Source organism: Mya arenaria, chromosome 3, assembly GCF_026914265.1.
Source record: "Mya arenaria isolate MELC-2E11 chromosome 3, ASM2691426v1".
Classification (NCBI taxonomy): domain Eukaryota; kingdom Metazoa; phylum Mollusca; class Bivalvia; order Myida; family Myidae; genus Mya; species Mya arenaria.
The window spans coordinates 84118658-84146279 of NC_069124.1; the positions used below are offsets into that span (position 1 = coordinate 84118658).

At 35.4% G+C, this 27622-nt stretch overlaps 3 protein-coding genes across 5 annotated transcripts; all 3 read right to left on the reverse strand.

Moving 5' to 3' along the window:
- Positions 1 to 554: 554 nt before the first annotated feature.
- On the reverse strand, positions 555 to 15802 carry LOC128227133 (uncharacterized). Of its 3 annotated transcripts, XM_052937367.1 has the most exons (17): positions 15185 to 15802; positions 12869 to 13001; positions 12343 to 12553; positions 11301 to 11488; positions 10842 to 10923; positions 10152 to 10223; positions 9678 to 9784; positions 9487 to 9577; positions 9211 to 9291; positions 8701 to 8835; positions 7559 to 7655; positions 7308 to 7390; positions 6819 to 6995; positions 6498 to 6599; positions 6286 to 6388; positions 2031 to 2140; positions 555 to 1884 (listed from the first exon to the last, which is right to left on the reverse strand). In XM_052937367.1, exons 1-17 carry the CDS (start codon positions 15333 to 15335, stop codon positions 1879 to 1881), a joined length of 1929 nt encoding a protein of 642 aa, XP_052793327.1. In that variant the 5' UTR covers positions 15336 to 15802; the 3' UTR covers positions 555 to 1878. The 3 variants fall into 3 exon arrangements, with proteins under 3 accessions (XP_052793327.1, XP_052793326.1, XP_052793325.1); XM_052937366.1 differs by lacking the exons at positions 555 to 1884; positions 2031 to 2140 and having other exon boundaries at positions 4947 to 6388; positions 8701 to 8832; XM_052937365.1 differs by lacking the exons at positions 555 to 1884; positions 2031 to 2140 and having other exon boundaries at positions 4947 to 6388.
- On the reverse strand, positions 3163 to 4890 carry LOC128227134 (uncharacterized). Its single transcript, XM_052937368.1, has one exon. The coding sequence runs from the start codon at positions 4888 to 4890 to the stop codon at positions 3178 to 3180; it is 1713 nt and encodes a 570-aa protein (XP_052793328.1). The 3' UTR covers positions 3163 to 3177.
- Positions 15803 to 18029: 2227 nt separating the features above from the next.
- LOC128227135 (uncharacterized) lies at positions 18030 to 24192 on the reverse strand. The gene is made up of 5 exons (XM_052937370.1): positions 23650 to 24192; positions 23331 to 23399; positions 23122 to 23148; positions 21196 to 21352; positions 18030 to 18756 (listed from the first exon to the last, which is right to left on the reverse strand). Exons 1-5 carry the CDS (start codon positions 23951 to 23953, stop codon positions 18612 to 18614), a joined length of 702 nt encoding a protein of 233 aa, XP_052793330.1. The 5' UTR covers positions 23954 to 24192; the 3' UTR covers positions 18030 to 18611.
- Between the last annotated feature and the right edge of the window lie 3430 nt (positions 24193 to 27622).

Genomic DNA, 27622 nt, shown 5'->3' on the forward strand with positions numbered 1-27622 from the left:
GTTATCTTTCGAGAGTACTTGATATTTTATTCTGTTTGTCTACTTGTGTATACATAATATGCATGTTTGGTTTACTCGTATTGTTTGAATATTATTGTGTTAAATGTAATTCATAATATGTGTCATTATTAGTATATATATCAATGTTTTGCTCTTCATTTCATGGAGGAATAAAAAGTATCTATCAGGCTTACCTTTTACCTTTTTGTGTATTAGCTTTTGACTTTGGCCAATGAGGCATTTATTACATTTTGTTCCATAAACGACTGAAAGTTTGTAATAATTAGCATTTCATTTACTTGCTCCAGTTTCTTTGCAGACTCCATATTCTACTATTGTGCTTTGCTGGCAATGTTAACAGACATTGCGATAATAAACAATGGTACATTCTAATTCTAAGGAAAGAATTCCGTCTGAAAGTCTCCAAACAGCAAATCGCATACATCACAAACATTACAGAAGGTTCCATACACATGTTCGTGTGAAATTCATTAATTATGAGGCAAAATCAGAGACGTCACTCAACAATGCTACAACGAACAACTAGACCCGTAATAAAATTTTATTATAAGATCATAAAACATGACTTCAAGCATTTGATTTATAACAAATAATAACAAAACAGGAATTAAATGGGTTTTTTTTATAAAATGAGTCCAAATAAAGCAGTGTAATATATGTACTGTAAACATGTGTTCTCAGTAGTTACATGAGATGTTGTGTAACAGCACGTGAAGGTGTACTTATAAGTGTGTGTACAGCTTCCATTCAGTTTACTGCCGTCTTTTACTGCAATTATTTTAAAATCGTATATTATTCATACCTAGCTTTCATTATGTGCAAGGGGTACCCAGCATGTACACATACAAGTGGTATTTAACAATATCTTCAATTACTTATGCAATATAGATTGTTATATCATACTTAAGAAACAATTTAAGTTAACATTCCACATTGATAAAATGTGTATAAGCGAATGTATGACCTTAATTATTTGTACAGAATTGGGCAATTTCAGTTTCTTCTTCTAACATTTTTAGCTAAATCTTTCAAGTGACTCTTATTCAAAATCAAAATATACACATGTATGAAACATACATTTCGACTGATAAACCTTTAACTACTTACTAAATAATGCATTTATGGAAAATATTGATTCCTGATAACAATATTGTAACTGTGTATTTAATTCCTAAAATTAAAAATATTAAATGATTGGTGAGTGCTAAAAGATTATGAGTGCTAAAAGATTATGATCTTTATGTTTCCTGCAACCTTCTTTCAAATTCAACTCTGTATCCTTCATAAGAATCTTATTTTTTTATATAAAAAACAATCATATAAACTGTGGAATATCTAATTTGGGAGTAAAAGTGCATCTTTAAGCATAACAGAGATTGGATTCCTATTGTAATACTTTAATCAGAAATCATTCCTTACATTATCAAAATCTAGATATTGCAACAAATAATGGAATTCACCAGTTGAACATTTACAGTGTAAACATAGCCTCTGCCTTATCTTTTAAAATCCACAAATGTTTCTTTTGCTGTTCTACAATTAAATAACAAAACTTGATATAAAGGGTTATACGATAATTGTAAGACATTTATCAACACTTAATTGATTATTATACTACATATAATACAATACATACTGTTCACTACAGGCACTAAGAAGACTGATCAATCAAAATTATATTGTTTGACACCAACAGATTTATGAAAAGAATGTCTTTAGATCGATCCTTCTGGTTCCCTTTTGTTTATCCACATAAAGGATGAAGCACTGAGCTACAATTCCCTCCAAGCCTTCAGATTAAGTAGTTGCACATGCCGACACAAGTAGATTGGATGAAGACGCTGTGGAAAATCTGCCTCAAACCTGAAAGAGGGATATGAATTTCTATAACAAACATATTAATTCATAGCTTTATAAACAATCAACATTTTTCTTTATGTAATTATATATATAAGATATTTATGCTTTGAACTTTTAGTTTACAACCATGTAAATAATTATTAACATACATTAAAGACGTGATGTATTTCTGGTGGAACTTCTGGTGGAACTTGTTGACCTTTCTCAACAGCAAAGCTGGAAGCCAAAGTTGGAGTCTGTTCGCTCAAACTGAAACATACTAACAAACACAGCAGAAACCGAAAACAATTGCAGATGCAGTGATAATTACTAGTCAAAAGTATACGCAAATGAGAAAGTCAAACAAATATATATAAGAAGTGAATGAAATATAAATTAAACATAGTTCATTTGATCATTTTATGATGCACAGCTCTCTGAAAATCAAAGTTGTTATACATTTCATAAAAGCCCAGCTAGTGCAGTGCTGATTTTCCTCTTGTAAGCAACTCTTTTTCTCCTGTTCCACTCATGAATAAAGAACTGAAGATAGAAACAGAAATGAGATTGTGTCATTTGTCTTGCTGATTTCTTCAGAATCTGGATGAAGCTGTTGAACTGTTCGCAGATTTCTGAGTTCACACTTTCAAATCCTTGAAGTCGAGAGCTTCTAAAAGAAGTAGAGCATTTGTGTGAATAACCATGAAAAATATCGTGAAAAAATCTAACATTCTTGTAGTACCCACTCTCTCTGTTGAGGCAATATTCCTGTAAGTTACAGGCAAAGTCATAAAACACTGCTTGTGGAGGTTTGGCTAGATGAGAGTATAATGAAGCTGATGGATCTTTTCTGCCTTCAGCCACTGTCATGTGGAATCCATAGCAATGACCGTGATCTGGACAAAACCAAAGAAACAAGTTAGATGTGCCGGGTGCTGATTGTTGTATTTTTGAGTAAATCTTTCTGCATCGCTCAAAGTCCATAGCTTCATCATCATGGTCATTGTTTCTGCCTGCTCGGTCCTCATCTATCTGAAATTTGCGTACATTCCTCAGTTTAACACCATGTTCATTGAAGTAATAAGCCCGGCCCAGCTTCTCAGGGTTGTATGTTCCGAATTGAAAAGTAGCATCCTCTGGGCATAAACTGGTAAGTTTAGAGACTCATTAGTAAGATGAACTAGAAAAAGTTTAATGTCATCAGGTAGAATGTTGTTATTGTTCAACATCGATTCTGCGATCAAGTCCCGTATTTCTGGAGCAAATGATCTCATCTCATACATCTGTCTGTTAAACTCAAAATCTGAAAGATTTTCATTAGTTAGAAATTCCTGCAAGAAAAAGTGCATATTCTGGTGACAAAATGCTTGTCACAGATGCTGTTGTAGCCAACATCTTAAGGACAGATGCATAAGCTACTCTTTCAAATTCTGACATCCCTCGAGTAAATCGCTGGAATGATTGATGAGCCTCCTCAGGTAGAGCCTGCATAAGTAAATTAATTCTATCATTATTTTCTGGAATATCTAACGGTTCAAATTCTGCAACTGTAGTTCGGGCTATATTATCCAATGCTTCACGATAAGCGATCATCTGTCTCTTTTCAACTCCAGGCTTATTCTTCAGGTAACATCTGTCCATCCGTCGATGCAATGTTTGCTGTGTCTGTAAAGAACTATCAGGTTTACTTATTTCTGTGAAATTTGAATGACGGAAACCTACGCCTACTCTGGTTCCATCACAGCACAGTCTATTAGGCTCATACCTACAAATGTCACATGGTTGTCTGAAATCAATGTTCATATTAGCTGCCCAACTAAACCACCATTTTAAAAAAACTGTTGCATCCATAAACTTGGCCTTTGGGTCACGAGTTCTGTAAAGTTCATCCTTCATCTGACAGTATGCTGAAAAAGTGCAACCAGTTTTCATTACTGATGATGTAAACTCCCATCCTATTTCGTCACCTGCAGCTGTTTTACTACTAAAAACATGAATTGATTCACTCTGGCCTTCATTCCATGCAAGTTCACAGCGACTGTCGTCTATCGGGTTGTAACAGACTCTTTTGTAAACATCACACTGCACAGGCGCAAACTGTGTGTAAACTGTAAGAACTCGACCTAAAGGAATCAATTTCCCGTTTTCAGAGTAATCTGGATCATCATCTCGCTTCAACCATCCAGATCCACAGCAGCATGTATTGTCTGGCATATCTGGATAGAAATTGGGACCCTTCAATGAACCATCAGCCTGCCTACTCAAGGTCAAATCATTCCATCCGTCACGTTTGATGATGTTACGCCTCAACATATCACTCTCTCTAGCTGCTGCTGGATGGCTGCTCTCACACTTATACTTCCATAGACCTGTTTCAGGATCAAAATTGTCATTAGTATCAACAGGATCACCATCACCAGCATCATCATTTGTTTCATCATCTAGTAGTTGGTCATCTAAAAAAGTTTCATTAGTGGCATTTCTTTCATGCAAATCAATCCAGGATTCTGGATTATGTTTCAGCACAAATAAATGTCTGCAAAGATTGGAAGAATTCAAGTTATTTAAATATCGTTTGTGTCCCTTCTTTGATTGACACTCGCCATTGTGACAGGTCACAGTATAATTTGCTTTGGCCTTGTTGTGACTCAGTGATAAAAAAACAGGTTTAGTCTCTCCTTCTGCCAAAACTGAAAATTTCCGTGTACCATTAAAGTCACTTAATTCAATCAAATCCTTGCCAGCACACTGCTTTCCCTCCTGAACAAATTTACGGGTTTTGGTTTCTGTAGCCCTTTCATCTATCTGTAGATTTGGAAGAACAATACACTTAAGGAATGTACAGTGCATGCAGCTATTCCTGTTTGAATAATTTAGAGTTTGGCTATGAGCTATATCAAATAAAGTTCTATATATACTGCAGGTACAATGGAAGTAGTCTCCAGATTCTTGCTTTAGCCAAGTGGTATAAACATACACTTCTTTTCTTAAAGAACCAGAATCATTATAATCATTCATACAACATATCATGGTGTCTTCCTCAGCTACCTGAATATATATCTTTCCATCCTCTATTAAATCAATAGAAAATTGTTCATACATAGATTTTTTTTGATTCCTGCATAACACTCAATGGCTCCACATCTTTTGTCACCTTCACAGAGGCTGTGCTTTTCCTCTTCTTAGATGGCCTCTCTAGTGCAGGAATTTCTAAAACCTCACATTGAACCGCATTTAAATCTGGGTAATATGTTCTATACTTAGTGAAAATTGTATTAATTTCATTCTGCAAAAAGAGACTGAAAGTAAGATATCTAAGTGATGTTCTGAGTTGAGGTTTTTTCTTGTTTATGAAGTTGGATGCAAATTTTGGATCACCTTTGAATAGTTCGGTTTTTCTTTTGACATCACCTGGTAAACAATTTAATGCCTTTGACTGACTTAAAAGGGTTTCTTCTCCTTCATATTGCTGCTGAAATATTTCCCTCGAGTTTCGAGGAACCTGTTCCAATTTTGAGTGCCTAAAATCTAAAAGCAAAGCTTGAAGACGGTCTTCCTTTCCTGCAGTACAAGCATCCATAAACTTGGCAGTTGAGGTTGAAGAAAAGGGCAAAATTGATACTGCAAAGGATAAACAATTAATATTATCAGTGTCATTCATTTGTCTTGTATCAGCAATACCTGGAATGAATTTTTGCTTAAAGAAATCATTAAGTCTGCTGCTGGGCTTATATGTATTCGGCTTTTCCTTTTTATCTTTTATATGATCAGATTCCATGTTCTGTATATCTTCCACTGTTAATGTATTATGCAAAAACATATTATTGTCAGTGTAATGAAATGTATCTTTGATTTCTTGCAAATATTTCTGTTCCATTAGGCCAGCATACACTCCAGACTCAACATAGCGGATGTACAGATATTCAGCATTGTCTACAATGATTTTAAATACATGACAAACAAAAACACCTTTGGTGCAGGTTTTGGCTGATGCTAATAGAGCAGTGTCATATTCTAACTTAAGAAAACTTAGTTTTTTGCAATCAACAATTCCTTCGTCTAAAATCAAATTCAGAAATAAGTTCTGCATAGTTATGGCATGAGAACAGAATCGTAAATTTGTCAGCAAGATACTTGACCATTCATTTGGAAATGTACAGGAAGCTTTTCTTTTTACAGGCTTTAACTTAGTTCCAGAATGAGAATTTGAACTTAATTCAGGACGTGAAGTTTGGACAAAGTGGAATTGATATTTTCCACCATGGAACTGCCTGTGCTTGCGGACTTTTGGATCTGGACTTAAAAGTGAATCAGTGTCATTTTCCTCAAATTTACCATTATAATCTGACCAGTCTTCACCTAACAAAAGTCTTTTTTCAATAAATTTTTTCTCAATATTTAAGAAATTTTTAGTATAATGATTACTTTCAAAATCCAGTGTACACAGGTGGTCGCTCATTGTGTATGATTTGTTTGTCGGCATGTCCAGGTAGTCCTCATCAAACAGTAACAACTTCAGCTTGCTTCTCTGTAAAAGACATTGAATATTTCTCATATTTGTGAGTGAAATATTGCTGAAAAAGACTCCTTTATTTCCACATTGAGTTCAAATATGGAAACTATTGAAAAGGTCTTACCAGGTGTTTTGGACAGAAGCGTAAATCAGTGGTTTCTGGGTCGATTCTTTTTTCTGGGAGATATTCCAGCCAATCATCTAGGGAAGGAAAGGTGATTCTGTCCTAAATAAAAAATCATTTGGGAAATAAAATTGACAGAAAGATGTCTAACAGTGTCATACATGAACACAAGGGAATGAAACAGCTAATTATTTATTGCTCAGTAGGTTAAGGAGATCATCATGGCTATTGATAAACCCTGTCATTACATTTTTAATTTTCTATTTAGTGTTATAAACATGCAAAAAAGTTAAACATTACAAAAATTTTTTTGCACCATACATCAAAGAAGTGGTCGTGTATAATGTGTAACTCCAGGTCTTCGTAGCTCGTTCGCTGAAATCCATTGCATTGCGCCCATTTGCATTCCTCTTCTCGTCCATGTTGTCGCAGGTGTTGTCCCATTCTGGTTGTTGTTAGCCCGATGAATCCACAATTATTCCATTCACAGTGATAGGTCTTGGGAACAAAAACAGAAGAAATTTGTTTATATGGTAAATAAATCATTTAATATTTTTCTGAATTATTACCTTCATTCAGACCATAGAAAATGCAAAATTTTTATTACAAATCTGTTATATTGCATGTTTCTTAATATTAGTCATTAAAGCAAGACCAGTTTAAACTGTTTTATTTTTTTAAATGTCATAAACAAACTTTAGGATAACATGCAGAAGATGAAGGTTGGCACTTAACTTAATAATAGTAACTTTATATTTCATAAATTTTGATCTCTTCGTTATTTTCATGTTAACATATTTTATAACTCACAGGTCCAGGATTTTGCTCAACATCATTTGATAAAAGTAATTTTAATTTGGAGAAATCGGCGTGATCTGCGATATCCAATTCATCTGTAAGAAAATCACAAATTTCTGAATTCATGTACACTTGAGCCTTAATAACTTTTATTTTTACACAGATATTAAGTTGATAAGTAAGTGTTGACAAAAAGAAGCATGAATAACATGAAAAAATTATATAAACAATGTTTGATTTAGTACCCAAGAAAGAAATTAAACCTTGATGGGGAGGTGAAGTTTTTTCTACAGGGTTCAGGCTGGATGTTGAAATGGTGCTCTTCGAGTTTGGCTGACTTCTGCTGCTCTTCGTTGATTTCTTGTTCGTAAATTGTAATAAAATAATTTCATTAAACATTAATATCCATTTTTATTATTTTAACATTAAAATTACCCTAATGGAAAGTTCATTATATATAGATGATGCTTGTTTTGTTTTTCAATGTAATATTGTAATTTATTTCACTGAAAGAGCAAGATAAATGTCATTTCAGAAAGGATATCATAAATTTATAATTTGAGTTCCTGGACCCTGTTTGCACTAAAGTATGGTTTTGACATTAAAACTGACTAAAATTCAGAACAGTGTAAATAACCATTTTGTTTTACTGATAAATTTCTTTTATTAGACAGAAAGCACATAATGAATATTACATATTAATCTGTCATTTTTGGCATTAATTCAATTAAATTTGATTAACATTACAATGAATTGACAATTATTGACAAGCAAGAATCATTGATTATCTAATGAGCATTAAGATTCAGTAAATAAACAAAACTAATGCATATATACAATTATAAACATATCTTTCACTGGGGATGGGGGGAATGTCACATAGAGAAAGTAGACAATCCAATGTATCTTACGCCAATATAAATTTATTGCCACATTTTCATCAAATTCTTGTTTTAAATAGTGGTTTGGGTTGTGTGTTTTTTATAAATGACTGTATCACATTTGGATATGTGTTCATGCTCTGTCTTATTGCATAACACAATGTAACAATCCTCCCTTTTTACATGTAAATGTTTACATCAACACCAGCTGGTATCAATTTAAGCTGTTTCCAATGCCTGACAAATATGCAAGATGGTTAAACCCGTGTTGAGCATTTTTATATCAGTCAATAAATTTAAGGGGCCAGGGGGAAATTTCCGAAAAGGGGGTGGGGGATCAAAATATACCAATTTAATCATAGCCGACTTATTAAAACTTACAAAGTAGTCATGTAAGAAATGAAGATGCCAAGGACTATGAAAAATTTATTATAAAATGTATAATTATAAACTAAGAGGTAAAACTCATTCACTGATATAAAAAAAACTTGTTTACCGTACTACTCAGTAAATATCTAACATACCCGATGACAGAAAGAATTGTCAGTGTTCTTCTTGTATTTGGTCCCTCCAGGAACATGGCGTCGACAGAAATGGTCCAGTAGGAAATCTTCTCTTGAACACTTCACTGGGCAAAGGGGGCAGTCAAACCATGTCTGCTACAGTTAACGGACACAATGCATTCAATATTTCTTGCTTCAAGTTATAAAATGAGGTTTTTACAATTCACTTCGACACTTTTCGTAATATTGCACGTTAAAACATTTCAACAGAAAGCATCAAAGCAATACACCAAAACATTCTTAGAAATAAATAGAAAAAAAAATATGATAATAATAATAATGCAAACTCAAGGGCTATAACTCTGGTTTTACTAAATGAAGCTGGGAATGAAATCCTCATAGATTAACAAAGGCATTGGTTTTGCATTTGCCTACCCTTTTTTTATTAAATTATTGGAAAACTGAATTGTATTTAATTTAAATGATGCTGCAATTTGTTACAAATTGCAATTTCATGTAGCATGTTCTTACCTTGTTTATCTTCTTAACTCCAGTCATTGTAGAGCAGACAGGTAGGCGCTTCTTTGTGGTAATGGCGTCTTCTTTCGGGCACTAAATATGCAAGATATCAAAGCATTTATTATCCATAACCACCATCAAAAGTGTTTCTTCTCTCTATTTCAAGAACACATCAGAACACTAGGACATTGTTATGGCTCAGAAAATGATTAGGATTAACTTTGATAGTTATGTTGATTTTAATCTTCTTTGAAGAAACTACATCACTACAGGAATATTGTAACTTACCATCCAGATGCTATGTACATTGTCTGCCTTCACCTTTACCGTTACATCAGATGTCAACAGAATTTCAACGTGATCTTTATACTGCTCAGATCTACAAATATACATGTGGAAACATAATTGTAACATCAATTAATTGATTTGACAAGTAAATTAAACAGAAGCTTTAACATCAGCAAATATATTTCATTTACCTTTGAACTTTCAGCTGTCTGTGTTGCGTAAATTTTCTTCGCCTTGCCCTTCGATGTTTGTTTGATCTGTGGTTACATGGTCTGGCTGATCTAGCACATTCATCAACCTAAATATTAATGACAAAAAACGTTGGCTACCTTCTGGGTATAAGTCAATCAGGATATATAAAAATATAGCAAAATATGGAAATGTTTCAGGTTGTTTAACCCTTGTCCCTACCAAAGGTAGACAAGAAACAGACATGCTTTAAATGTTTTCATCAATGAATGTATTTAAGTTTAGTTATGTAAATGCTCATTAAATTTTATTAAAATTGTTGCATTGCCCATCTGAAACAGCTTAACAGGCTTTCAAAAAGAACACCAGCACAGGAATCTCAGATTGACATAAGTTTTTTTTGCACTATTACCTATATTTATTAAATAATTATGTTATAATATATATTTTAAGTACAAAACAAACATAACAGAGACCTTCAATACATTGCGCCTTGGTAACTTCACATTATGCTGCACTGAGGTAACATCTGGAACTTCAGCTGCTGGCTGTAAGAATAAAACAAATGTTCCTTTTCCTCATAATATGAAGTTCAGTTCATCTGTTTTATGAAGTCACTATAATTAAGAATAACCTTTGTTATCTCCTCTGAATAGAGGCATTTTCAAAATAAAAAGAACAGTGGTACAAAATAGGAATTAAGGCAAAAAACACACAACATATTTGATTCTTCCATGCTAAGGTTAAAACACTTGACATTGACCACTTTTGCCTTAGTAAATAAGTGTTAATTTACTTTCGACACAAAATAGATAAAATATATATTAGCACAAGCCCTATCCCTGCACTGGTAAAATGTGTTTTGGCTTCCTCAATTTCTGGGTTTTATACTGCAGGGCTTGTTAAAAAAATCAAATGCCAAGCATTTATACATGAATTCGGGCTTGTTCATCCGAAAGACTAACTTGATGACTGACCAAATGTTACGAATATCAAATTAGAAAAGGTTCATAATTGTTTGAATTACCTGTTAATGGTAACTTATGAATGAACATCCTATATCTACCAACCAACACAAGCATCTTATCAGAGAATTCAATGCTTTTGATAAATTATAACTATTCATCTAGCAAATGACATCCATTTAGAGCAAGTGTTGTATTTACCAAACGGACTATTTCCGAGTACAGAGGCTGCTTGCTGGCCTGGACATTCTGGTCACTGACTGGTTCAACAGCAGCTGCCAGGCTTTGAAAATAGTCAGAGCTAAAAATAAGGCACCAGGAAAATATTGTTTTTAATATCTCAGACGTAGGGAGTTAGGAACACCATATGAACTATAATTAAATGGACATCCTTCTTTTAACTGACTAACATATTACAAACCGAACAAGAGTCATACTTAACCTTGCATCATACAACAAGCAATTAAGTGAGACAGTATCGAACAATGCCAACATTTAATATAATTCTTATCATTGTAAAATATTTCATGTTAATTCATCAACACGACATGTTCATCTTATACCCTTAAACAACACTGAGGTAATGACAATATTCGGATATTTTACACAGGCAAAAAACTAATTAACTCAGCTGAATTGTAATATATTTGAAACAAATACCACTGGTCAAAGCTTGATGCATCAATCTCTGCTGAATGTGGTTGGCGTATGTCTTCATTCCAATGTACATCCTGCTGATAGGCTATTTCACTCCAGGAATACACATCCTCCTCAATCACCTGACTACAATGTCTACCACCAACACGACTCAGATGAAGTCCATCACGACCCAACACATCAGCACATTCCTTAATTGTATATAAAAACAGAATGCATGGTTTAACAAACTTTTCAATCATTGGAATATTAAGTCTTCATCTTTGCTTTTCAATATACTATCTTGTTAACGGAGATACAGAAACAAAAATAATGATATTGCTCATATACTGTTTTTGAAAAAGTTGGTGAATATTATATAAATATTGCATGCCTTCCAGTGTGACAGTACATATTGTTAACATGAGGGAAATACTGTTACCGAGGAGAAGCCGAGGGTAACAGTATTTACCCGAATGTTGACAATATGTACTGTCACACTGGAAGCCATGCAATATTTATTTTATTATACCGAACACAGTTACATTTATATACATGATATATAAGATTTTTACAATAACACAACTTTCAAGTTTAATCAATTTATTCTGTAATTATTGTTTGTTTACTTTAGCTGTCATTTTGTTGCAAATGTTGTTTAGAAATAAGGCAAACACCGGTTGTAACCAGATTCACAATACATTTTAATAAGCGCTTACCACCTCAGACTTGGGAAACCAAAAAATGCCTATTTTAAGACGTGCGTGCTATGTGACAGTATCATGTCAACCGGTCAAAACGATACTGTCAGTGTGTGACAGTACGAAATTGCCCATGATGGGAATATGAGAAATTAACATGGGCAGGTCACGTGACTTATAATAATGATATATGTATACCAATGAAATAAACAATATCATTATGACAACCCATATCCACAAAGGCATAAAAATGCATTACAGTTACATATTTCTACCTGTCTATATAAATAAGGATCATCTTAAATTTGCCAAATATCTACAACTTTTATTTCTGTATTGCATAAACTTATTTTGTTGATTTATACCTGAGCTCCATATCCAAGGAATCTGATGTATGGGATGGCCTCTGAAATGTCCATTAGCATGGTGTTAGCATTCTGGATCCATCTGTTGAAGACTCTCGCTAATGTTGAAGATACTCGTCTGTCATTCTTTTTTCGTGGCAGAATAGAACATAAAACAATCTCAGTTTCCGGACTCGTCTCGTGGATACTATCACATACCTCAGTGACTCTCCTTTGAAATAAACATACATTATTAGACTATTAATAAAGCCAAGGCAAACAAGTAGTGACTTCTTCAAATAAAGCATTATAAAGTCGTAATAACACTTTGTCATAACTTTCTTGAATCAGGCATATTTCATAACATTAAAACTTGAGGAAAAGGAGATTAAATAAAATTTCATAAATTGTTTTGTTACTTAGTAGACAAAATGTGTGTCATTGAAATAGAGTACGCCAAAGGGAGTTTTTAAAAACTGGTACCTTGACGAAGCTTATTGAAAAGACTGCTTCGTACGTAATAGAATCAAACATATTTAATGTGTACCTATAAAACACATCCTCTCTGGCTTGAACATCATTGGAGCCAAGATGAATATAGACACATGGGTAAAACTCCTTCTTCAATGAAAGCTGCAGAACTGCCACAAATCCCTTCTTGTCATTCACAAACTTGGCTCCTACAATTGAGGTAAACTGAACAATGGTAGCTTTTGTTTTTATGTTTTCTTTAACCACGACCCCCGCCCCCCCCCCCCCCCCCGGGTCCAGAATACCGGTGACTTTCACTCTCGGTCCAGCAAATCCCGGGTTTAACCCCAGCCCTGTGGGGACAAACTGCTAACCCTAACCCCGGTAAGGACCATTTCTTGGGGGGGGGGGGGCGTGGTTACAATTGACTGATGTATTAATAATATTATTTTGGTATTGGATGGTTCAAATCAATCAAGAAACATTTGATTCAATAATTAATATGGAATGGAATATGCAGTACCATATCTTGTGATATGATTGGCGCATGGAATTTAATTGGTATTAAATAAAAAAACATTTTTCCTTTTCTTTTCACATAATACACTGTTTAAAAAGTGGTCGTGTGGAGTTCTTGTTTGTCCATATACGTAAAAAATTTATTCAGTTTAGCTTGACTGATATGTGGGATGTTTAAACAGGAAAAGTGAAAAGAAAGAAGGTCTTTAACTAGAAACTTAAGAAAAACATTTTGTATACACCAATCACTTTAACAAGTACTTTGAGCTAACAGGGACCTTTAGATGAAATGGCTGAGAAACAAGGCAATATATGACATTTTTACTTCTAGCAATATATTGGCCTACATGTATCTGTACCTTGTGTGGGTAAGAACCACCAGCCCAGCTCAATAGGTTAGAGAACTGTGCTAATGTTCCTGCCGCCATGGGTTTGAGTCCAAAAGAAGGCTATTATTCAAACAAACAATATTTCCTCCAAATTGTTTTCCTTACTTGTGTCAATAAAAGGTAAAAATGCCAGAATCAGCTTATAGGTTAATTGGGGCCAAGGAGTGTAAAATGTGTGAGCAAGAACAAGCTACAAAATAAATGGCGGAGTGGAGTAAACAGTGTGTGGGTAATGGTAAATAGACATGTTATCACTTCTTTATGCAAACATTATGCTGTGAACAAGTTTGTCATGTCAAGATTTTTTTTATAAAATTCACTGCAATTTGTATAAATCAACATAATTTGCAAATATGAAATTGGACAAAAAAATTTGGGAAAAATAAAATTTATGGTCCAGTGAAACAGCCTTGAGAAGCCTTTGCACAAAATTAATCACTGGAATGCCATGCTAGTGCAATCAAATCATGGGTTCAAGCCACACACAGGATGCACTCTTTCTCGCAGGACTACTTATATACGGATATATCAAAAGTAAAATGCAAGAATCTCTGGATCAGCCTAAAAGGTTATTGGTGGAAGGCATGAAGCATGTGTATATGCGTGTGTGTGTGCATGTGTAAAAACCAGCTGCCCAGCTAGCCAATTGGTTAGAGGGCTGTGCTATTGTTCTGGTATTCATGTGTCCAGCCACCACACTGGGTACTTTCACTACCTCCACGGATGTCTTTATTGGTGTCAGAAAAGAAAGAACCGAGTGCCAGAATCACCCTTAAATGTAAATATGGGGAAAATTAGAGAGTGTTTGGATACGAAATCCTTCATGTCCGGAAAGCTCAGTTGGTTCGAGCAGTTCTGGGTTGAAAGCCAACACTGCATGGACACACTTTTCCTCACAGAATACCCTTGAGATAATAGTGCTACGCTAATTCACCAGTCAATATTGTAACCTTGGCCCCCAGGGTCAGGGGAATAGCCGGGACTTTGACTTTCGGTCCAGCCAACCCCGGGTAAAATCCCTGCCCTGCGGGAACGAACTGATGGTTAAACCCCGGCCAAATGCCCTCGCACCTCAGAGACTCTACATGAAGCCCAATCTCGGCTTAATTTGGCGCTATGACAAAAACACCGCAGTCACCCGGCCCTGTGGGGCCACCTGGAAAGTAGAAACATGGCCCTTTTCACCGGCTATCCCTGGTATTCCCCCGGACCTGGGGGGGGGGGGTTACAATTTACTGGTGCATAACATAGTGTTTACAGTAATAACCATCAAATATACCAGGGCAAATTGGATACTATAAGGCTAAGGTCTTCGGGTTGATGAAATATGTCGTCTGCAAAACTGAAGGAGACTATAAGTTGAATATTGTGGCAGATTATTTGGGTCATAATACATTCACTAACATCTTTATGCAATATTGAAGCAAAATAGTTCGCCATAATCATTTAAATAACATCCATTTGCCTTTTAAAAATGTGTGTACCTGATACTGGGAGGCATCGAATAGTGGACCAATTTTGAATCGCTGCTTGGATACGATGTACGTTGGAATCACCTGCCACAAGCGCACTACCAAGACATCCACTTGAATCTGCAATGGAAGAAAACACACGCTCCTCGACCTGGATGTGCATCTCGACAGAAAAGAAAATATAGACAAATACTGCTGGGTTTTTTTAAAAATAAAGTCGCGAAATCAAATGACGATTCACAATACAAGCGAAAACGCGATAAATAATTCTAGGAACTTAATTCAGTCACAATTATATTCAAAAAAAAGGCGCGAGTAGTATTTTGATTTAAAGTTTGGTCAGCGATGATATCTAAGCAAGCTTAAATCTCAGTTTCAATCTCAAGAAATTCGAATCGAATCTCTCTCGTGAGCTTTCCGTGACAGAAAGCATCAGTTTCCGGGTCATTTCTCCAGAAGTGTGCGTAGATCGTAACCTTTGCAATACGTCATGTGCTATTTTAAGCATTTTCCATATAAGGTAATCCTCTACTTCCGATACCGAAAAACTTACAACAGGCCTCTCGGTTTTGAAGGCCTTCTTGCCTCGTTTTCTGTGGAAAATTCCACGAAACGTCATAGCTATTTTTAACCACCAATAATAAATAGTATATTCTACATTGTATTGATCACGCGCTGACGTCAGAGGTCATGGTTCAATCGTGTAAATAGTCGGCTGCTTTATGATGCAATAACTTAGTGGATATACTTTAATGTTTATAATTCAAGACAATATTGAATTGGCGTTTATGGACATAAATACAAATTAAACGTTGGTACATGTAAGAATCTTTTACGCTTAACAATGCGCATAAGCATAAAAATAAATAACTTCTAAACAAGAATGATTTCTTGCTTATCTGATTAGACTCGGAGTTCCGCCGCGGGAGCATAAAATCGGACGATTCTCAACGCTATCGTTCATATTAAACTCGGCGGTAAGCCAGCAACTCGGAGGAACTCGGGGGAATTTTAGCCAGGGCAACAGTTTTACCCTCGGAGGAAACCCGCGCTCATCGACTTTATCCCTCGGAGTGAGCGAGGAAAGTAGGTCTAACTCGTTGAGTGTACTGTACTGTAAATTCTCAATTCACACAGAGCCCGGGCTTTGCTAATTTGCATATTACCAACCAAGTAAACATACATACTATGAACGTACTTCCGTCTATAACGCAATTAATGTTATACTATGAACACACATCCGTCGAATACAGCAGACCATTACATATGCAAAACTAAACAAGTACCATTCAATACTTGTAAGAATGTTCAAAATGTACAAAATGGCATAATGTAGAGATCCAGGTACTCGCGTCTCCTTCCCACCATATTCTCCAGATTTGGCACCTTTTGATTTACCCCTCTTTCCATTAATCAAAACTCAATTGAAAGAAGAAGAATTTGATTTGCTGATAGAACTCTGCACGGCGACATCTCAAATTATCAAAGATTATGAGACAACAATGGATTCATCGCCACCAACGGTGTATTCAGTGTGACAGCAAGTATTTTGAAAAACTCTAGTTTGACATCATTTACGCTGTTAACATCATCCCAACACATGCGCCGAGTCTGCGTTAGCGACACTGTTCAGACCACTTTTGCACCGTACACACTATTGCCTTAATATTCTTAGTGTTTGTAGCGGAAATTATCCGCATCTTGTTTATGTATTTGTGTATGTTTATTATTAAACTATATTTTATATGAGAACAATCCTGATTAATTTGGATCATCCCTACGAGCTCGTGTATGATTTCTTGTGAAATGCACAGGAAATGTAATAGCTATATCAACTGTTCAAGTCTTCATTAAATAGGTAAGGAACTATTTTTGGTTTTACATTTAACTAGATACTCTATTGGAAATTACAACAAGAGGGCCATGATGGCCCTAAATCGCTCATCTGAGTAAAAGTGTTTGACCTTGGTAATCAATATATCTTGATATTTGTTCTCAAAGCTGTTCATATAGTCCAAATTTCAGAACTGTAGCTTAAAAAATAAGAAAGTAGGTCAAAAGGTCACCTGACAATGTCAATATTGATATATGTTTTCAAACTGTACACATGCTCGTAATTTCATAACAGAGCTTTCAAAAATAAGAAAATAGGTGAAAAAGTTACAAGGTCATCCAAGCACAGCATTGATATTTGTTTTCTAAACTGTACACATGATCAAAATGTCATTGCTGCAGCTTCCAAAAAAGAAAGTACACATGTAGGTCAAAAGGTCACAGTCAAGTTCATCATAGGATAACCTTAATATTTGTTTCAAAACTGTACACATGGTACAAAATTTCTTAACTGCAGCTTGAAAAATAACAAAGTAGGTCAAACATAAGTCCACAGAAAACCTGGGGGCATTGCCAGTTTTGACCACAGGGGTATAATTTGTTGTTCACAAGCAATTGTGTTAAGTATAGAAACACGAATGACAGACAGTGCACCATCCAATAAAATCAATAACCTGCCTTAAACTCCCGAGGATTTGATAAAACTACACACTGATCAGCCACAAATAACAATGTCTCTACTTCCAATTAACACAACATAGCTTTCCTTCCATACACATAAATTAATTTTATGATTATATAAGATGAATTCAGTATCCACACAAAATGTAAGATTTCAGCTTACAATGGTCTACATGTAGTTCAACAGAAAAGTCTGTTCATAAAATTCATTATTGAGTAAAAAAGAAATTCTTCTAGAAAATGAAGATTTTTTTTTTACTTTAACCTATAAACCTATAAAAAGAACAATAATTACCTTTGAAGTGACTCCTTTGAAGAATAAATAAATTATATTATCTATTCCCTTGTTTCTAAAAATAGCATTTAATCTCCAACAGAAAGGGAGAATATATTGCAAGACTTGCTGTCCTTGCTTCAAGAGTAAACTTTACATAAATATCAGATTTAAACAAAATGTATTTATAGTGAACTTGTAACCCACGGGGTGTGGCTAATTTTGACCACAGGGGCATAATTTGAACAAAATTTATAGGCATCCACTAGTCAAAGTTACACACCTAATGTCTAAGCTCTAGGCCTCATGTTTTTGTCAAAAAAAGTTTTGTGGTGTTTCCTTTTCCATGGCAACCAGAGATCTGCATGGATCTATTATTTTTGAACAATTTTGAAAGAGCACCAACAAAGGATCATTCCTATAAAGTTAAAGGAAAATTGTCCAAGCGTGTTAAAGAAAATGATGTTTATAAACAATTGTTGACGCAAATCCCGGACGTCTGTACAGACGCTGGACATAGAGCTCACGTTGAGCACTTTGTGCTCAGATGAGCTAAAAATATGACATTTCCAAAATAACATCTGGTATGTAGGTATTACAATGATATTGTATATGACACTAAACACTGTTACTGCCTGAGGAAAAAAATGTTCATTTTGGATCCTCCCTTGTTCTACCTAATATGTTATGTAATATCTCTTCCAGATCTGCATTGTGTACTTTTTTTGCCGCATCGATTAGCTCCCGTATAAGAATGTCTCGAGATCTCCCTTTGTTCATGTCTTGATCACGCCACCTAAAAATACAGACATACACATGATGTGAATCTGGTTGACTATGCATTATTTAAAACAAGAGGCCCAAAAGGGCCTAAGCTCTACTGGCTGGGTTTGTGTGATCAACATCACTTATGAAGTGTGCGTGGTCATCATATTAATGTCATGTTTAGAAAGGAAGACGAAAAAGACTTGCAATTTTTTAACTGTTTAATATAATACGTAAGTTTGCATAAATGTGTAATGCAACTTGTGACCCCCAGGCCAATTTTGGCGCAAGGGGCATAAGTTGAACAAACATGGTAGTGGACCACTAACTTAAGCCTTGTTCAAAATAGCAAGGATCTGCATAGTTGTTTTAGACAAAAAGGTTTTTAACATTTTCCAATTTAAGTATAACACATTCTGTCAACTCAGGGACATGGCCAGTAATGACCCCAGGGGCATTATTTGAACAAACATTCACAAACAATTGTGACTTTAAATGTAAACTAAGCTAAAAATATACTTTGCTCATGTAAACTTAACTAAAAATAGATTTAGCTAAAAAAATAGCAATTTTTAAAGCTTTAATTGATATCTAAATACTGTACAAGTTTCATTGAGATACAATCAAAACTGAAGACTGTAACGTGTTAACAAGCAATTGTTTACACAATAGCATTTTTTTATACTATCAAGGCCCATAATCTACGCATGCATAGGTGGATATGGCTGGTTTTCGAAAGGAACCAAGCTCTAATGGATATCTAGATACTGTACAAGTTTCATCGAGATACAATCAAAACTGAAGGCTGTATCATGTTAACAAGGATTTGTTTACAGGCGCACTAATTTTTTATACTATCAAGGCCCATAATCTACGCATGCATAGGTGGATCTGGCTGGTTTTCGAAAGGAACCAAGCTCTAATGGATATCTAGATACTGTACAAGTTTCATCGAGATACAATCAAAACTGAAGGCTGTATCGTGTTAACAAGGAATTGTTTACAGATGCACTGATGCTCTGATTTTTTATACTATCAAGGCCCATAATCTAGGCATGCATGGGCAGATCTGGCTGGTTTTCGAAAGGAACCAAGCTCTAATGGATATCTAGATCCTGTACAAGTTTCATCGAGACACAATCAAAACTGAAGGCTGTATCATGTTAACAAGGATTTGTTTACAGGCGCACTAATTTTTTATACTATCAAGGCCCATAATCTACGCATGCATCGGTGGATCTGGCTGGTGTTCGAAAGGAACCGAGCTCTAATGGATATGTAGATACTTTACAAGTTTCATCGAGATACAATCAAAACTGAAGGCTGTATCGTGTTAACAAGGAATTGTTTACAGATGCACTGATGCTCTAATTTTTTATACTATCAATGCCCATAATCTACGCATGCATAAGTGGATCTGGCTGGTTTTCGAAAGGAACTAAGCTCTAACGGATATCTAGATACTGTACAAGTTTCATCGAGATACAATCAAAACTGAAGGCTGTATCGTGTTAACAAGGAATTGTTTACAGATGCACTGATGCTCTGATTTTTTATACTATCAAGGCCCATAATCTAGGCATGCATGGGCAGATCTGGCTGGTTTTCGAAAGGAACCAAGCTCTAATGAATATCTAGATACTGTACAAGTTTCATCGAGATACAATCAAAACAGAAGGCTGTATCGTGTTAACAAGGAATTGTTTACAGATGCACTGATGCTCTGATTTTTTATACTATCAAGGCCCATAATCTAGGCATGCATGGGCAGATCTGGCTGGTTTTCGAAAGGAACCAAGCTCTAATGGATATGTAGATACTTTACAAGTTTCATCGAGATTGAAGGCTGTAATGTGTTAACAAGGAATTGTTTACAAACGCACTGACGCACATGCTACGTACACATTACCATCGCATAAGCTCTTCTGGCCTTTGGCCAGTTGAGCTAAAAACAGTGAATTTGAGGAAAATGTATTTCTAAAAACTGAAATCACTGATCAAAAGATTAGTATTATTACAATGACCCAATATCTTAATCTTACCGAAATTTATTTTTGCCTTTGGGCTTTTTTGTTTCCTAAAACATGAAGTTGTTTGTTGATTTTATGACACCACTGGCTTATCCAAGGGCTTTGGCTCCACAAAGAGTATTAGACTTGTGAGGTAAGAGCTACCCTGGTTTTTTAAATGTGTTTCAGTGCATTGCATTGTCACACAGGACTCCCCTTATAATGTCCCTCCCGGTTGACAATTCCTATTTTTAATGGTGAGCAAGGAATCACAGATCCTGCAAAGCCTTGGTTGTGTCAGATCACAGTCCACTAGAACACAGATCAACAACTTTTCATTGAGCAAAACAACATTTCTTCAAAGTGGTAGTTATGCATTGATAAAAGGGTTTATAAAGGTGCATTATTAAAACATGTTTTGTCTATATAAGCTAGTTTTAAATACTGTTCATTTAACTTACATCATCAATCCATGGCGAATCTGGTCTTGCACATGATTTGGATGATCATCCCGGATGTGATCAATTTTGGTCTGTGTTATCTTCAAATCAATTAGGAGCCTCTGCCATTCTATTCCCACATAGTTGGATATGAGAGATAATTCTTGGTCAGTAATTTCTATGAAACAAGAATAAAAGCATATAGAATAATTAACAAGATTAAGATGCTGGGAGAATATCCTTTCAAATATCCGAATACTAATACAGTTTACAGGGTTAAATTTGTTGCTTGTATAAGGCTGATTTTGCTGTACAAAATTTATTGAACTTATCTTTTGTGTTAAAAATATTAACTTCTGACATGTCCACAAGGTACAGTTGCTGGGTTTTGATCTGCACAGCATAATATGAACAATATATTTTTTTATGATCAAATCACCACTCAATGGAATATATCACCTGAACACAGTATGTGTGTAATTTTTAAAAATTGATCGTATTCAAAACTAGAGCTATCACAGGCATGACTTTCTTTTTAGTTTTTAAAAGCATACAACAGTTTTTAATTGAGTTCACTGCCGTTAGGTTGACAGTTTTATTAATAACAGCATACCATGGCATATAAGGACTATTAAGGTAGCACACCCTTAAAGGGCACCATTTCAAACTATGCTCAGCTTGATAATTGCTTAATGTGTATCATTTCCTGGATTCTAAAAGAAAATCTACCATCAAATAAAAAATGTATTTAAATTTAAATTACCCTATCCCCATTTCAGAATGTTCGATAAAAACACTTCCAGGGTATCAAAAGGTATGAATATCTCCGTAACAGCATTATATATCATATTGATATTTTACACATTACTAGATTATGTAATTACAATGAAATCGCTCGATTCAGTTTTTATTCTTATTTTCAATTTGTTGATTTATGTTTGAAATCGTACCACATAAATGAACATTTGTGAGCGATCATTCAACTTTCGGCGAGAATTGTGCTATTATACAAAAGAGGAGACACATTTCCATCATAGTCGTATATTGCACAGTATCAAGTAATTCAAAACTCTTCGATTTTGTTAAATATATCACCATAAAATAAAAAAAATGATAGAAAACGGTCCATGTGTCAAAATCAAACGCTTATCGATTGATTACTTTTTGAGCTATATCTGGTGTCCGTTCCCACACAATGATTTTATAGCAGCTTAAATTAATGGCAACAGAGCGAAAGAGAATGATAAACAAGGGAGTCCAGTTAATAATACCCCGGCTCTTGCTTGGTACTTTAACGTGCCCAGTTTCAGTGTGTGTATACTACGTGATCAATTGCGTCATAAATGCTACGTCGGAAGGCAATATTTTGCTTAAAATGAAGACTTTAAACAAAGATATCTTCACTATTTTCCAAGGTTTTAAATGAAACATAGTGCAGTCTACGCCGCTTACGGGGCCCCGCCTTTGGTCTTTTACCAGAGGTTGATTGAGAGTTTAGTTTCTTAAAACACTTCGATAAACCTTTTCACAATACGGCCGTCTGACGTAGCACTGTCAAAACATTATTTTGGAAACAGGTTTGTCAAAGTGTTTGAGGAAACTAATCACCTTATCAAACTTTGGTAATAAAACTAAGATGGGGCTCCTTAAGCGGCATAGACTGCCCTTTGTTTTATTTGAAATGGTATAGTACAAGAAAAGTTAACTGAGTGTTAAACACTGATACACACAATACAACTTTCCGGAGTTCTCCAATTTACTTTCCCAGTACTACCTTCAAAGCCGAGGTTTCAAGTATATAATTGTATGTGTAAACGAAGAAACTTAAAGAGATTTAAATAACATGTGTTCTTTCCCCAGTCCTGCGTTTTTAAAGATGTGACACAATTACAAACTTCGATCACTAAAGTGTGTGTATATATAGGTTGTGTACTAGGAAAAACCCACCTGCTTCAACACGGGACTGCTTCGCCTCTGGAAAGAGAACGAACAACATGAAGAATGGTAATCGTTGAAGACATATATTTCTGACTTTTTTGTATGTTGAAAAAGGGAGATATTGCTATGTTTAAAATCAAAGGCGTAAGCCTGTGTAAATGCTTGTTCAGTAGGTTATACAGCATTGTTAAATTAACCCCCGCTTGTAAAAGTTCTACCTGGGAGTCTTGCGTCTCCTGTTGAATGGTCATGCTGCCGTTTCCGGGCAATGTGGCCCGTACTTTCACCTGAAAACGAGTTTTTAAGTGTACATAACGATATTTCTAAGACTAAGGCCTATCATGGTATATCGTCTTTGTTAGAATAAACAGGAAGTTATATTTACAAGCGTATGTTTTACAAGACGAGTTTGATTGAGGGCAGTATTGTTCAACATACCTAGATATTATAATTAGGTAACTATCTGGGATCAAGCCAAAGACCAAGTAATAACCTCACATTTGCCTTAAGTACTGCTAAAAGGAACAAGTATTATACCTGAATCAGCCCACCGCTTCTTGATTTCATTGTCCGTCTCGTTTATTTTCGTTAGAAGTTCGTCAAGTCCGCTACTTTTAACCATCTGGCGAAGGCTGTCATAATTCCCTACACCAAGTTTACCGACGTTTTCCAACAACACAAATTTGTCATACAATGATTTGGCGTTTGCTAATCTTCCTTTGGGGACGCCATATCCTTTCATACTCTCCACAAACGCGTGGTATTGGTCACTTCCTGTTGCTATTTCATCCTTTATATATGTTTTCAAATTGGTGTGCAAAATTCGCGCTTTTTCATCCATCTTAACTTTAAAAACTACTTTACTTTAAACAACTTTCGGTTTGTAACCACGCTGATATATTAAAGTTTAATCTTGACTCGCGATGAGTCAATGAGTCTTATCGACCGTGAAACTTGCGTGGCTTCGATAGAAATGTAGGAATATATCTTTCCCCAACCGCCAGCGTGTTGACCTCGATATCCCTATACTGGACGCTTGCATCTGATCCGTACATGTCATAACCGGGTAATCAGATAATAGACTGGTTCACCAATTTTCTAAGATTATTGTAAGATACATTCTGCGCATTCGTGGTTTATTCTTTTATGTAAAAATATTTAAATAAAAAAGAGAAGTTTTCTCAACAACTGTGCATTTATGATATTTTTTCTCTAAAAGAGTTATTTAAAAAAAAATCTCTGGTTTTAATTTGCCTTATATTTTCAAAGCTTCACATATTAGATGATTACCAATCTTCTATTGCAAAATCGAACAGGAACCAGTCTAATGGCGAACTGCGTCGGAATTATCCGAGAGCGGACGGTAAGAAACGGCGCATGCGCGATCAAAACAATGAAAACGCCGCATGCGCAAGCCCATTGCACCAGGGACACTTCTAAAACAATCAATATATGCGCCGGGCGCCGATGCGCCCGCGCAATAAAAACAAGTTTTAAGGGACGCCAGTCTTTTGTTTTGTAAGTTTTGTATCGTGTATGATCACGCCATTTATTTTTTTATGCCACATCGTAAACGACAGTTTTTGTTTGAATTACAGTTGAAAACGATTTATTTTGCACTCATCTATTCATAATGTTCAGTCATGTGCGAAGGTAGACGGATATTTATAAGCTCATGTTCTGGATGTTACGTGCGGTGCACTATAATTATGTAAAACATCAAAGGCTCATAACTTGAGAAGCACATTCCGATGTCATTGCATTATCATTTCTATCAGGTTTTATTAAAATTCATCAAGAAGGTTTGGATATTCAGCGTGGACAGAGTATGTGCACTCTATGTAAATAGTCAAATGGCCACAACAATAACCTGAGCGAACTATGCCAATATTAATGCACGACAATGGTTGGTATTTGTCATTCCTGTGAAGTTTCAAAAGCCCACGAGCAGTTTTGGAGGTATTAAGTGTTAACATTTTTTTGACATTCATCAGTTGGCCAGCACAGATACAAAAATGTCTTCAACCCTCTTTTTGGGAAGACATAGTACATAACGGTTACTATCCATTCATCGGAAATCTCGGCAAAATATTTTTTTTCTTCACATATGTCAATGTTTTTAGAATCTGTTTATAACGTGAAAGATTGAAGGTTCAAATATTGATGGGTTGGCGCCGCGAGAATCCCCTACCTCTTCTTTCGAATCCGCTAGTGACATATTTTACATGTAAAGGTCACCATGAACAATGTCCATACCAGGTTTGTAGACTCTACACAAGGTCCTTCAAAAGTAATTGCTCAAAAAAACAAGCGCTTACAACTTTTCTAGTCACGAACACCATGACCTTGATCTTTGACCCATAAATCGATCTACTTACCATACCCAATATTATTACTAAGTTTGATGACCACACAAAGACGTTCAAACTTTATTGAATTATAGTCGATTTTTTGCCTAAAATTCTGAATTTCAAAATTCATATTAGATTCTGTTTTTTTTGGTGGCAGATAAAACACAACAACATACACCCTACTTATTTTATGGAAAAACAACAACATTGAATTACAAAAAAGAACGAAAATATTTTCCCTCTATAAAGTATAGTTGAATAGCACACTTGCAACTATTTAATGTAATGGTAACCTGTTAAAAAAGTTAAAGGTATCTTGAAAAAGCAACTTTAATATGTGCCTGTTTGGAAGCACTTTCCATTTTAAAGCTGCCCTCTCACAGATTAAACGTTTTGACAGCTTTTTTTGTCTTCGAACGAGCCATTTTGTTGTAGAAACCAGTCATATAAGACTGCTAACAAAACAATAGATCGCAAATTTTTATACTTAAGTTCAAAAATTGATGTTTTATGCATTTTTCTTGAACCGTTAGTAACGGTTTATGCATAAAACATTTATTTTCGAACGGAAATATGAAAATCTACGATCTGTTTTTTGTCAGCACTCTTATATCATTGGTTTGTAGATATTTACGCAAAAAAATGCTCTTTCCAAGATAAAATGAAGTTGCAAAAATGGTATATCTTTGAGAGTGCAGCTTAAAAGGGACTATACACCAGATTGGCCCTAAAAAAACTTTTTTCTGTAACGAATCTCAGCACAATTATTTAACTTAATGTTTTACTCTTTGTCATCATAATTGTAAAACATACCAAAATGTAAAAAAAAAATCGGGTTAGAACCGGTGTTGCCAAAATTGCAATCAAGGGTTGTATCTACTGTGCTACGAAGGCTTACAGTAAACGTTTGTTTTATTTGAGTTTATCAAGGTCTGCCCGCCCCAATTGGCTGCATTATGCCTTGACCCCGCCGTGACGCCATCACGACTTAAATTGTGTTTAAATGCCATAAGTTACATGAGATAGACGTGACAGCAATTCGCAGTCAAATCCAGACATTGGAAGACTTGGAGAAACAGAGTGAGATACAAGAGATCGGGCTGCGATACCCTAGCTCTTTGCGAAGAGACATCTTGGTTCTTTACCGTGCTCGGTATAAAGCACCGATACACGGGATACAACTTTCCTGGGTTGAACCAGTACTGAGTACACCACTTTTCCAAGCTCTACCCTTTGAATGCCGAGTGCCAGGCAAGGGAGCTACTTGTACCAACTTCTTACGTCTTTCGGTATGACGCGGCCCGGGATCGAACCAACGACCTCCCGCTCCATAGGCGGACGCCTTAACCACTTGTCCACGGAGACGGTGAACGATTGGAATATTTAAGCTATATACCTTACTTTGTAATATCACGTGATAACATCGACTAGCCAATCACGCATTAGGAATGAATTCTACTAGGTAGACATACCTAGTTGTAATCTTTTTGAATGGAAAAAATACGAAAAAACTGCGAAAATAAATTACTTGTAAACTGTGTGGTACTTCAGTTAGTAAGTTTCAATACATTGCACACATCGATACCAAGTTTATGTCAGTTTCCGACAATTTTCTTTTTTCGCTATTTCATCATCCGGAGTGCAGCCCCTTTAATATGTGCCTGTTTGTTTGCCCGTGTTGAGCCAAGTTGACAATGTCAATTGGTTTGCCCTGCTCACTGGCCGCCGCTGCAAACCTGTACTTTGTCAACTGAAGTTGATCAAATACTTTTGAAGGATGACATTTAGAAAAGTTAAATGACATGGTTATATTCCATCAGGTATTTTTTGTAAGATTATTGCATTCGTTTAGCAATCACGAACAAAAGAACACAGAAATTCATTATTTTTAAAGTACCTGTTATTATCGGGGTTGTCATCAGATTTGAAGTTGCAAACCAAACACTTGAGTTGTCTTTTGTAAAATTTACGGTCATTAAATTTCGGTTCAAATTTAATGACATATTTCTGTCTACAAAAAACTCCGGGCGGAAAGGTTTCAGTTTCGCTGATGGTATGGCTAGATTTGTCACCTATTTTGATCATGATAAACGCACCTGGGTGATATTTCAAAAACTGCTCACAATATAATTGCTTCGAATAACCTATTGCTTGACAGA